The sequence below is a fragment of the Oncorhynchus gorbuscha genome, unplaced genomic scaffold (assembly GCF_021184085.1).
Source record: "Oncorhynchus gorbuscha isolate QuinsamMale2020 ecotype Even-year unplaced genomic scaffold, OgorEven_v1.0 Un_scaffold_1878, whole genome shotgun sequence".
Taxonomy (NCBI): Eukaryota; Metazoa; Chordata; class Actinopteri; order Salmoniformes; family Salmonidae; genus Oncorhynchus; species Oncorhynchus gorbuscha.
The window spans coordinates 18238-31777 of NW_025746533.1; the positions used below are offsets into that span (position 1 = coordinate 18238).

Sequence of the window (13540 nt, forward strand, 5' to 3'; positions counted from 1 at the left end):
ACAGTTATGTTGTACAGTGTTAGTCCTGTAATGGGTTGTTCAGGGGTGCTACAGGATTCATCTGTTCTCAGAGTCTACAGGGACAGTTTGTTCTTTCACCATTGACTGAAGATCAGTGACCACTATTACATAGCTGCAGATGTGTTTAGACCCAAAACAGACCAGATAAGACATACTGGTGGTTATAGTAGTAAAGTATACCCTACATACTGCAGCTCTGCTTCCTCAACAATATTACTCTCAACTTTTAAGTCTTTATTGAAGAATCATCTCTTCAGTAGGTTCTATGACTGAGTGTAGTCTGGCCCAGGAGTATGAAGGTGAACAGAAAGGCACTGGAGCAACGACCTGTCCTTGCTGTCTCTGCCTGGACGCTTCCCCTCTCTTCACTGGGATTCTCTGCCTCTAACTCTATTACAGGGGCTGAGTCACTGGCTTACTGGTGCTCTTCCATGCCGTCCCTAGGAGGGGTGCGTCACTTGAGTGTGTTGAGTCACTGACGTGATCTTCCTGACCGTGCTGCTGCTCCAGTTTCACCTGTTCTGCCTGCAGCTATGGAACACTGACCTGTTCACCGGACGTGCTACCTGTCCCAGACCTGCGGTTTTCAACTCTCTAAAGACAGCAGGGGTGGTAGAGATACTCTCAATGATTGGCTATGAAAAGCCAACTGACATTTACTCCTGAGGTACTGACTTGTTGCACCCTCGACAACTACTGTGATTATTATTATTTGACCTTGCTGGTCATTTATGAACATTTGAACATCTTGGCCATGTTCTGTTATAATCTCCACCTGGTACAGCCAGAAGAGGACTGGCCACCCCTCATAGCCTGGTTCCTCTCTAGGTTTCTTCCTAGGTTTTGGCCTTTCTAGGGAGTTTTTCCTAGACAATGTGCTTCTACACCTGCATTGCTTGCTGTTTGGGGTTTTAGGCTGGGTTTCTGTACAGCACTTTGATATATCAGCTGATATAAGAAGGGCTTAATAAATACATTTGATTTGATAATCAAAGTGGGTTGTGTTTTTTTCCCTAATGCCTCTGTTCAGACATTCTGAGTAAAAGAATTAGAAATCTTTTGCTAGTTTTCTTCCTGTGAAGAAACCTGATCTTGTGGATTTCCGAACTGTGTCCATTCTGTCTCTTTTCTTTGTATGAAGATGACTTTGTTATGGAGACCTACATCAGTAAGGGCATGGGAGATATGCCTATAGGATCAACAAGAGGTTATGCATTGAACAAAAACAACTAAAATCTATTGCTAAGGTAATTTGATGTCTGTGCCCAATTTATTTAGAGAAATGTGAATATTTAGAGAGTTGGGTCTATACACGAACAGATCCACTTAGCTCCAGTGTGGTTTGTTTAGCCTGGCCTATCAACCTTAAAGCCTGTGTGTTCAGTGTCTAGCTTCCCTAGGTAATTAGCTAGGGGAATTCCTGGCATTGCTAGGAGAGAGTCAGAGTTGGGCCTCTTGAACCTCTGAACCAGGTGTCCCTCTGGTCCCGCCCACCAGGCTGTGGGAACTAACCTGTCAACATTCTCTGCTGCCAATGACTGGAACGAACTGCAAAAATCACTGAACCTGGATACCCATATCTCCCTCACTAGCTTTAAGCACCAGCTGTCAGAGCAGCTCACAGATCACTGCACCTGTACATAGCCCACCTGTAAACAGCCCATCCAACTACCTCATTCCCATACTCTATTTATTTATCTTGCTCCTTTGCACCCCAGTATCTCTACTTGCACATTAATCTTCTGCACATCTACCATTCCAGTGTCTAATTTCTATATTGTAATTACTTTACCACCATGGCATATTTATTGCCTTACCTCTCTTATCTTACCTCATTTGCACTCACTGTATATAGACTTTTCTTTTTTCTACTGTATTATTGACTGTATGTTTGTTCATTCCATGTGTAACTCTGTGTTGTTGTATGTGTTGAACTGCTGTGCTTTATCTTGGCCAGGTCGCAGTTGTAAATGAGAACTTGTTCTCACCTTGCCTACCTGGTTAAATAAAGGTAAAATAAAAAAGTGTCAATCACTTGAGGGTTGTCATGGTATCCAGGTGGAGTGGGCTCCTGAAGATCCACCATTTTAGAGAGCATTCTCTCTATATGAGATCAAATGAAATATGTAGAGGATGAAATGTTTGACTGAGTTTATTATTTGGGAAATGACTTTTACATTATACCCCATTCTGATAACAATCTACTGTATAGCAGCATTTGATGAGCATAATATGACTTGCTTTATGCACAACTTGTTGTGGTGCCATTAAATCACAATGCAGTTTCAGTGACATCACAACAATCTGATTCTGAGAGGCTGGTTGCAGTAGTTAGACATTCTGAACAGTTTAGCTGATTCAATTGACTCCTGAGAAATCACATGATAATAGATGTAATGAGAGCCTACTCAGTAGTTTAGAGATTGGTTGTAATAAACATTCAGTAGTTTCAGACTTTAATGGATGACATGGCTGACATGTCAAGGGTAGAGGTCATTAATCATTTCTGCAGTGGGCTGAATCAGGGTCACAGTGTTTCTAGGTAGTCTTAAAACTACTTTCAGACAAAAGTATACACCTCACACACATGGTTATGGGCGTGAGGTGTATACAGAAGACACAGTGTACCATGTCAGATATACAGTTGAAATGTAATGTTGAGTTTGCATCCCAATATTACACTTTATATACATCACAGAAGACTGAAATATAACAAAACCGTTTGACATAGAGACACCGGATTTTCGGCAGCTTTAAAAAAATAAAGTGTATTAATTATGAAATGATGAATCATATGTCATTCCACCCATGAGGCTACTAGGTTATTTGACTGCAGGAAATTGATGATTAAATACTTTCCTTAAATCCTCTGTTCTATTTTGGCATAATCAACTGAAGATGTGTTTTACTGTAGTATGATAGCCTATCTGTATTATAATATGCTAAGCATTCTATGCTGCAGTAGGATCTCCTCCTACAACATTCCAAATCACCATTAAATAAAGACCTGGTTGATTATTTCTACCATGGTTCATTGTGTTGGCCAAAGAAACAGATTGTTATGGGTGTAAAATGGCAGCACAGTGATGCCATCTGTTGGTAAATGTTCATTACTGCAACTCATGTGTTTTACCGGGTGTGCTTGAGATACCCGGATGTATTGTGATGTACTGAACAAGACTGGTAACTCGCATCAATGCCTCTCGTCATTTAACATTCAAACACAGATCACTATTTAAAATGACAAAATAAAAATATCATTATTACATCATCCTGCCACTGCTACTATGACGTCACAGAATTAAGATGTTTTCTCAATTTAAACTGTCTTTAATACTTATTGCATCATCATTTATCCCATAATGACATCACTCCAGCTCCCCTCCAGCCCTATAAAAGGGACCACCGCCTGTCTAAAATGTTTATCCATCAATCACAATGCCCAGAAGACGCAGATCCTCCAGCCGACCTGTCCGCAGGCGCCGCCGCGCCAGGGTGTCCCGACGTCGTCGCAGGAGAGGAGGCCGCAGGAGGCGTTAGATAGGACGGGTAGAACCAACCTGACCTATCCGCCCCCTCCGGGTTCTCCCTCCCGACCCCTGGTAGTGTAGAGGTGTTAAAGTCTGCTTAAATAAAAGATGGGCTTTGAACTAAATCTGTTACGACTTTATATTAGTAGATAGGTTTTTTAGGCTGTAAGAGTTTTTGGCGATAGGGTTATTCATATATTTGAGATAATACAAATAATAGTCTAATATGTTAGTAATATATATAATTAAAACGTTTTAATAATTGTATCCGTCCCTAATAAATACATTAAAACAATATATTTATTGAAAACAGTGACACATTCAATCATCAACCGTCAAATCAGATAATGCTTTGTACCATTATGGTTTAGTTTGCGCTCATTTTCAGCATAAATCTACAGTCATTTCTGGATCCAAACGTTTCCTATAGATATAACAACATTGATCCAAACATTTCCTATAGTTGTGACATTAGACACGGGAAGATAGGCTTTTAGTTGCATAATAATGTTTATAGGATAATTTCAAGCTCGAATCATTCTAAACTGTAAATGATCTAGGCTGCATGTATTATAATACCGTAAATCTCTCAGCTGCGGGAGGGTGTATTCCTACAATTTTGCGACGATTTTATTCGTTTTATGATCAAAAGAAGCACGTCATCCTCCACTTTTTAAACCACTGTGTTTTGTATTTTTGTTTATTTTCCATTTTTTTTGTGTGTTTGGAATGACACGGTTTCTTTGGGAGATTAAGATGGCATAATGCAAACGTTTGTAGGCCAATTTGGAATCTGTAGAATGACGACTACATTAATCATAATGCTAATTGACTGGTCATTCCAAATGACCATGGTAGTTACATTTCTATGTTGAAGGCTAGGAACATGTGAAGGGCCTTAAAGGTGTAGGGGGCAGTAAGTACCCTTTCAAGTGTGCCAGGTTGCATACAGACTTTTATGGACACACAAGGTGCCACAGGTGGATTCCAAATGAGTAATCTAACAATTATTTACATGGCCCCAGTTGCTTAGATTTTTTTTCTGTACTAAATCAATAATATGTCAACATAGTGTGACAGTGAGCAGTGACCAAAATAACCATAGATAGGAAGTTGACTGGCTTATTATTGGCATAAATACCAAGTATTTCTATGGTTGCAGACTTCCAAGAGGAAATTGCATTGAATCAAATTAGATGCAACACGGTAACATTTGCTTGAAATTGCAGTTTGAACGTCTAAAACTTGATATAATGTATGTATAAATAATAATGGACATTTTCAAATAACTGCTGAATTTTGAAATCCCGATGTGACCCTCGACAAAATTATTGCTCACCACTGGTACAGTATAACCAGTGGTGATTTTAGCATGTCAATCTTGGTGGGGCAAACAAACAAATTTGGATGCATGACAGCAAAGCCGCTACACAACACAACACTAAACAATACATTAATTGCACTATAATGTTGACAAACGGTGCCCACAAACTGTTAGGGCCGACATAAAGCTGTCCCAACAGCAGAGTCCCAACAACAACACCTTACCACTGCAAAACCTGGCATTCAGCAGAGTCTTGTCTGGCAGCGAAACAGTTCATTAATGCAGCCTCATTTACTGCATTTAAAAAATAACATAGCTGATATGGCAGACTTGCTTAAACAAATGTGGTTTCTACTGACAAGCTGATAAAAGGCAATCCGTAATTTCGATTAAGACATTAATGAGCCAGCGATGACAGACGTCCGTCCATATAACGATTTGTTCAGCACTTTTGAAATGTACAGCAACAGAACTCAGAACATGGGCTGTTCTTACAGTATTCTCCCTGTACACATCAGAACCGTAGGATAACTAAAGGGGCACATAAACAGACAATAACAGCTCTTTCAATGTTCAATGATGACATTTCTCTAAAACAGGTTTAAAGGCTATTTTGTGCACCACCAAGTTAGAACCTCTTAATTTCGTCTACTGTTGAAGGCAAAATGAAGAGGTGAAAATAGACCAAATTATTAGGGTGAGGCACATGTTTGGGTCTTTGCGTTTCTAAAAAGATACATGTCATATAACAAACACTATTTGACATGTTAAATAAGCTTTTAATTTAACACGTCAAATAACGCAATTGTATTATAGAATGTTGTGTGTGCATATTAATTTTCAGAAAGTTTGCTGCTTCAGTGTCTTTAGATATTTTTGTCAGATGTTACTATGGAATACTGAAGTATAATTACAAGCATTTCAAAGTGTCAAAGGCTTTTATTGACAATTACATGAAGTTGATGCCAATATTTGCAGTGTTGACCTTTTTCAAGACCTCAGCAATCCACCCTGGCATGCTGTCAATTAACCACCTCAAGCTGAACCTCGGCAAGACGGAGCTGCTCTTCCTCCCGGGGAAGGACTGCCCGTTCCATGATCTCGCCATCACGGTCGACAACTCCATTGTGTCCTCCTCCCAGAGCGCCAAGAACCTTGGCGTGATCCTGGACAACACCCTGTCGTTCTCAACTAACATCAAGGCGGTGGCCCGTTCCTGTAGGTTCATGCTCTACAACATCCGCAGAGTACGACCCTGCCTCACACAGGAAGCGGCGCAGGTCCTGATCCAGGCACTTGTCATCTCCCGTCTGGATTACTGCAACTCGCTGTTGGCTGGGCTCCCTGCCTGTGCCATTAAACCCCTTCAACTCATCCAGAACGCCGCAGCCCGTCTGGTGTTCAACCTTCCCAAGTTCTCTCACGTCACCCCGCTCCTCCGTTCTCTCCACTGGCTTCCAGTTGAAGCTCGCATCCGCTACAAGACCATGGTGCTTGCCTACGGAGCTGTGAGGGGAACGGCACCTCAGTACCTCCAGGCTCTGATCAGGCCCTACACCCAAACAAGGGCACTGCGTTCATCCACCTCTGGCCTGCTCGCCTCCCTACCACTGAGGAAGTACAGCTCCCGCTCAGCCCAGTCAAAACTGTTCGCTGCCCTGGCCCCCCCAATGGTGGAACAAACTCCCTCACGACGCCAGGACAGCGGAGTCAATCACCACCTTCCGGAGACACCTGAAACCCCACCTCTTTAAGGAATACCTAGGATAGGTTAAGTAATCCCTCTCACCCCACCCCCCCTAAGTTTTAGATGCACTATTGTTAAGTGACTGTCCCACTGGATGTCATAAGGTGAATGCACCAATTTGTAAGTCGCTCTGGATAAGAGCGTCTGCTAAATGACTTAAATGTAAATGTAAATGTAACTTCTGGGTCACATCCTGACTGAAGGCAGCCCATTCTTGCATAATCAATGCATGGAGTTTGTCAGAATTTGTGGGGTTTTGTTTGTCCACCCGCCTCTTGAGGATTGACGACAAGTTCTCAATGGGATTAAGGTCTGGGGAGTTTCCTGGCCATGGACCCAGAAAGTGATGTTTTGTTCCCCGAGCCACTTAGTTATCACTTTTGCCTTATGGCAAGGTGCTCCATCATGCTGGAAAAGGCATTGTTCATCACCAAACTGTTCCTGGATGGTTGGGAGAAGTTGCTCTCGGAGGATGTGGTGGTACAATTCATTATTCATGGGTGTGTTCTTAGGCAAAATTGTGAGCGAGCCCACTCCCTTGGCTGAGAAGCAACCCCACACATGAGAATGGTCTCAGGATGCTTTACTGTTGGCATGACACAGGACTGATGGTAGCGCTCCCCTTGTCTTCTCCGCACAAGCTTTTTTCCAGAAGCCCCAAACAATCGGAAAGGGGGATTCATCAGATAAAATTACTTTACCCCAGTCCTCAGCAGTCCAATTCCTGTTCCCTTTGCAGAATATCAGTATGTCCCTGATGTTTTTCCTGGAGAGAAGTGGCTTCTTTGCTGCCCTTCTTGACACCAGGCCGTCCTCGAAAAGTCTTCGCCTCACTGTGCGTGCAGATGCACTCACACCTGCCTGCTGCCATTCCTGAGCAAGCTGGTGGTGCCCCGATCCTGCAGCTGAATCAACTTTAGGAGACGGTCCTGGCGCTTGCTGAACTTTCTTGGGCACCCTGAAGCCTTCTTCACAACAATTGAACCGCTCTCCTTGAAGTTCTTGAGGATCCGATAAATGGTTGATTTAGGTGCAATCTTACTGGCAGCAATATCCTTGCATGTGAAGCCCTTTTGTGCAAAGCAATGATGACGGCACGTGTTTCCTTGCAGGTAACCATGGTTGACAGAGGAAGAACAATGATTCCAAGCACCACCCTCCTTTTGAAGCTTCCAGTCTGTTATTCGAACTCAATCAGCATGACAGAGTGATCTCCAGCCTTGTCCTCATCAACACTCACACCTGTGTTAACGAGAGAATCACTGACATAATGTCAGCTGGTCCTTTTGTGGCAAGGCTGAAATACAATGGAAATGTGTTTGGGGGATTAATTTCATTTGCATGGCAAAGAGGGACTTTGCAATTAATTGCAATTCATCTGATCACTCTTCATAACATTCTGGAGTATATGCAAATTGCCATCATAAAACTAACTTTGTGAAAATTTATATTTGTGTCATTCTCAAAACATTTGGCCACGACTGTGGAGTTAAGGAAATATATACTAAATAATCAACTAATTAAAATAATTAACACAATAAAATAACAGGTACCGAGTCAATGTGCGGGGGTACAGGTTAGTCAAGTTCATTTGTACATGTACACAACCGTTCAAAGGTTTGGGGTCACTTAGAAATGTTCTTGTTTTTGAAAGAAAACAACAATAATTGTCCATTAAAATAACATAAAAAGTTCCTCTGTCCAGTGTTTGTGTTCTTTGCCCATCTTAATCTTTTATTTTTATTAGCCAGTCTGAGATATGGCTTTTTCTTTTGCAACTCTGCCTAGAAGGCCAGCATCCCGGAGTCGTCTCTTCACTGTTGACATTGAGACTGGTGTTTTGCGGGTACTATTTAATGAAGCTGCCAGTTGAGGACTTGTGAGGTGTCTGTTTCTCAAACTAGACACTCTAATTTACTTGTCCCCTTGCTCAGTTGTGCACTGGGACCTCCCACTCCTCTTTCTATTCTGGTTAGAGCCAGTTTGCGCTGTTCTGTGAAGGGAGTAGTACACAGCGTTGTACGAGATCTTCAGTTTCTTGCCAATTTCTCACATGGAATAGCCTTCATTTCTTAGAACAAGTATAGACTGACGAGTTTCAGAAGAAAGGTCTTTGTTTCTGGACATTTTAAGCCTGTGATCGAACCCACAAATGCTGATGCTCCAGATACTCAACGAGTCTAAAGAAGTCCAGGATTTTTGCTTCTTTAATCAGAACAACAATTTTCAACTGTGCTAACATGACTGCATTAAGGGTTTTCTAATGATCAAATAGCCTTTTAAATGTATAAACTTGGATTAGCTAACACAACATGCCATTGGAACACAGGAGTGATGGTTGCTGATAATGGGCCTCTGTACGCCTACGTAGATATTCCATTAAAAACTAATCTGCCGTTTCCAGCTACAATAGTCATTTACAACATTAACAATGTCTACACTGTATTTCTGATCAATGTTATGTTAATGGACCAAAAATGTGCTTTTCTTTCAAAAGCAAGGACATTTCTAAGTGACCCCAAACCTTTGAACGGAAGTGTAGGTAAGGGTAAAGTGACTATGCACAGATTATAGCAACGACCTGGGGAAAATTACAGGGGAGATGAATGAGCCAATTGGAAGCTGGGGATGATTAGGTGTCCATGATGGTATGAAGGTCAGATTGGGAATTTAGCCAGGATACTGGGGTTAACACCCCTATTCTTACAATATGGGCTGTGGAATCTTTAGTGACCAGAGTCAGGAAACCGGTTTAACATCCCATCCGAAAAACAGCACCCTACACAGGGCAATGTCCACAATCACTGCCCTGAGGCATTGGGACATTTTGTTTAGACCAGAGAAAAGAGAACCTGCTACTGGCCCTCCAACACCACTTCCATCAGCATCTGTTCTCCCATCCAGGGACCAACCAAGACCAACCCTGTTTAGCTTCAGAGGCAAGCCAGCAGTGGGATGCAGGGTGGTAATGCTGCTGGCCCCTGAAAGAGGTGGACATATAAAGTACCTCTTGGTACATGCGTCGGTGAAGACAGGTGAGTTTTCCAAAAAGGTGACACCATCTCAAGATCAAATGGCTGTTTATTAGTAACCTTCACAGTTATGTTGTACAGTGTTAGTCCTGTAATGGGTTGTTCAGGGGTGCTACAGGATTCATCTGTTCTCAGAGTCTACAGGGACAGTTTGTTCTTTCACCATTGACTGAAGATCAGTGACCACTATTACATAGCTGCAGATGTGTTTAGACCCAAAACAGACCAGATAAGACATACTGATGGTTATAGTAGTAAAGTAATATAATAATAATAATATATGCCATTTAGCAGACGCTTTTATCCAAAGCGACTTACAGTCATGTGTGCATACATTCATACTGCATCTCTGTTTCCTCAACAATATTACTGTAATAATCAAAGTGGGGTGTGTTTGTTCCTAATGCATCTGTTCAGACATTGAGTAAAATGACTATAAATCTTTGGCTAGTTTTCTTCCCGACTGAAATGCAGATTGAACTTTTAAGTTGAATCTGTTCACTTTAAGTTCACTTCAGTCCATGTCTTCATTGTTTAGTCATTCAGACGACTGTGTTCAGTATTTAGATAGGAGACTGATCACTCACTGTGACACATTGTGTCTGGCTAAAGGTAGCTTACAATACAAAGCTGACAACTGGCATTTATACAAATTAAAACAAAAGACAAGATGTTATACTAAACTATATTTTTCAGACATGAAAAAGTACCATCCTACCCATTATGGTAAACATATACCTGTGGTGTCATGATAACACAAACAGAGTTAAAGGACAATATTTCAACATTTAAAAAGTCAGTCTAGGCTGGATATTTTGCATAATTGTATTGCACCGGTTTCCAGGAATAACATGCCTGTTAGAATGGCATCATAGTTAGACTTCATTGATGACGATGAACATTTGAAATAGTAGACTGATCCTAACCACTAGGCGGCAGGGTAGCCTAGTGGTTAGAGCGTTGGACTAGTAACCAGAAGGTTGCAAGTTCAAATTCCCCAGCTGACAAGGTACAAAATCTGTCGTTCTGCCCCTGAACAGGCAGTTGACCCACTGTTCCTAGGCCGTCATTGAAAATAAGAATTTGTTCTTAACTGACTTGCCTAGTAAAATAAAAAAAATATAAAAAAATAAGTTAAATTTAAATTCTGTAAAGCCAACGATATTGGCTTCTTCCACTGTCAGTGTGTTAATGCATCCAAATCCTTTCCTTGAAAGTACTATATATATATATATTTCTGAAAGATGACTGGTTTTGACTTTTCTCTGAAGTCCTGTAGTTCATTCCTGGTTGAGTTGACAGGAGGGAAAAAACACAGTTGACTCTAATGTTGGCGAACATGTCCAGAAATCTTCCATTAAAACCATCAGACCAATCCCTCCACCAATCAGAGTCCTTGCCAGTCCTGACTCCCAACCATTTCCACCAATCCCTCCACCAATCAGAGTCCTTCCCAGTCCTGACTCCCAGCCATTTCCACCAATCCCTCCACCAACCAGAGTCCTTCCCAGTCCTGACTCCCAGCCATTTCCACCAATCCCTCCACCAATCAGAGTCCTTCCCAGTCCTGACTCCCAACCATTTCCACCAATCCCTCCACCAATCAGAGTCCTTCCCAGTCCTGACTCCCAACCATTTCCACCTATCCCTCCACCAATCAGAGTCCTTCCCAGTCCTGACTCCCAGCCATTTCCACCAATCTCTGGCTTTTCAGTCCATCCACAATTGGTTTGAGTGTAGTTTTCTGGCTCTTCAATCGGCCTGCCCATTGTCTTTCACCTGCCATTGTCTTTGACCTACAACAAAATGGTGGAGTTGGGGGTTTGCCCTCTTCTAGTCTACAGTGAAGTAAAATCCTGAAAAATAAATAGTCTGTTTGCATAGTCTGGAGGTGGTCAGAGAGGAATGTGTCCCTAAAGGGAGACGGTCAAGTGGTATTGGATCACAGTGCAGAGCAGCACTTACCTAGGAGGAAGAGACCAGACAATAGAATTGTCAGTAAAATAGCTTTCTCTCCAAAAATGTGACATTTGAATAACAGTTATGAACAGGATTTTCTGAGGGTGGAATCCTAATTTAATAAACTTAACAGTTTACTATTATTATTAGCAGTAGTATACAACAGAATGACAAAACAGTTAAATCAAAAGTTACACACACACTTGGCTAAAGTTAAGTCTGGCCCCATCTCACCTCTCTCGGGGGGGGCGTGTTGGGTTGTTGAGGAAGGACAGCTGGTGCTCCAGGCTGCAGACACGGAAGGCCAGGTAACAGGAAGACAGGATGAGGAGGATGATTCTGAAGTAACGGACAATAAGGTTTATTGGATGTACCAAGTGTGTGTGTACACTAGGTGGAGGTATAACTGGATTTTTTTGTGATCATATTCATTTTTATAATATTAAATTAGGCCTTGTTCAGATTTGATTTCACAGATAAAAATCGGACAAAAAAATGTTGAGCATAATGCTGCCAATTCATGTATATTTATCCAACAACACAAGGTGTTCAAAGCCAGTTGTGGGGCATGGAAATAGTTACAGTATGATGAAGAACTTGAGAAGCTGATACTCCATCGGGCCCAGCTCTGGAACAGGCTCTGTTAGTAGGATCTTCTCTGTCTCTGAGCCCCGGTCTACAACACACACACACACACACACACACACACACACACACACACACACACACACACACACACACACACACACACACACACACACACACACACACACACACACACACACACACACACACACACACACACACACACACTAATATAGACATCTAATAGACTACATAGTAGATAGTGTATTGTTGCTTACAGATGCCATCAATATATTGTGGTAAGTTGCAGGTGCCACATTCTGGTCCATTGCACCTCATTGTAAAGTGCAAGGAAGCTAATATATATTTGACCACATCTGGCTGTGCAAAAGTATTGTATGTATGCAAAAAGTATTGTATTTATGCAAAAAGTATTGTATTTATGCAAGTGGGTCAAAGTTTTTATTTGATCAATCTACACTCCAACTTTTATGCAACCCCAGACAGTTACATCATAGTAAACACATCTTAAACACATACGAAATATGGAAAAAGTCCACTATGACAATATGCACCATATGCAGTAGATGAGAGGTAGAGGCAGACTGTCCTATATCAGGGATCATCAACTACATTTAGCCACGGGACCATTTCTTCTTCAGCGGATGGTCAGGGGGCTGGAACATAATGACTACTCATTTGTAGATCACAAATTGACCTCAAGAAGACCAAACAGATATAATATTTGGTCTTCTTTTTGGTCTCCCCCCCAATACAGACATCACAATTATGAGACAATAGTAGTGTTATGTACTGTATAACTGGGCAGTTTACCCAAGTCTCTTTCAGATCATCTAAATGTAGCCAGCAGTAGGGTATAGTAGGGTACAGTAGTAGGGTACAGCAGTAGGGTAGAGCAGTAGGGTACAGTAGAGTACAGCAGTAGGGTATAGTAGGGTACAGTAGAGTACAGCAGTAGGGTACAGCAGTAGGGTGGGGCAGTAGGGTATAGTAGGGTACAGTAGAGTACAGCAGTAGGGTACAGCAGTAGGGTGGGGCAGGAGGGTACAGCAGTAGGGTATAGTAGGGTACAGTAGTAGGTTACAGTAGTAGGGTACAGCAGTAGGGTATAGTAGGGTAGTAGTAGGGTACAGCAGTAGGGTACAGCAGTAGGGTGGGGCAGTAGGGTGGGGCATGAGGGTACAGCAGTAGGGTACAGCAGTAGGGTATAGTAGTAGGGTACAGCAGCAGGGTACATCAGTAGGGTACAGCAGTAGGGTACAGCAGTAGGGTACAGCAGTAGGGTACGGCAGTAGGGTGGGGCAGGAGGGTACAGCAGTAG

At 42.1% G+C, this 13540-nt stretch overlaps 1 protein-coding gene across 13 annotated transcripts in view; it reads right to left on the reverse strand.

The window, feature by feature from the left end:
- Positions 1 to 10001: 10001 nt before the first annotated feature.
- LOC124024488 (GRAM domain-containing protein 2A-like) overlaps positions 10002 to 13540 on the reverse strand; it is a 46836-nt gene continuing 43297 nt past the window's right edge. For 8 of the 13 annotated variants that reach the window (XM_046338391.1, XM_046338395.1, XM_046338398.1 and 5 more), the window contains 3 exons: positions 12196 to 12289; positions 11848 to 11952; positions 10002 to 11510 (listed from right to left, as the gene is read on the reverse strand). In XM_046338391.1, coding sequence (XP_046194347.1) covers positions 11312 to 11510; positions 11848 to 11952; positions 12196 to 12289 — 398 coding nt within the window. In that variant the 3' untranslated portion in view covers positions 10002 to 11311. Of the gene's footprint in view, positions 11620 to 11847; positions 11953 to 12195; positions 12290 to 13540 lie in introns of all 13 variants that reach the window. The other 5 variants (XM_046338392.1, XM_046338403.1, XM_046338402.1 and 2 more) reach the window with 5 other exon arrangements.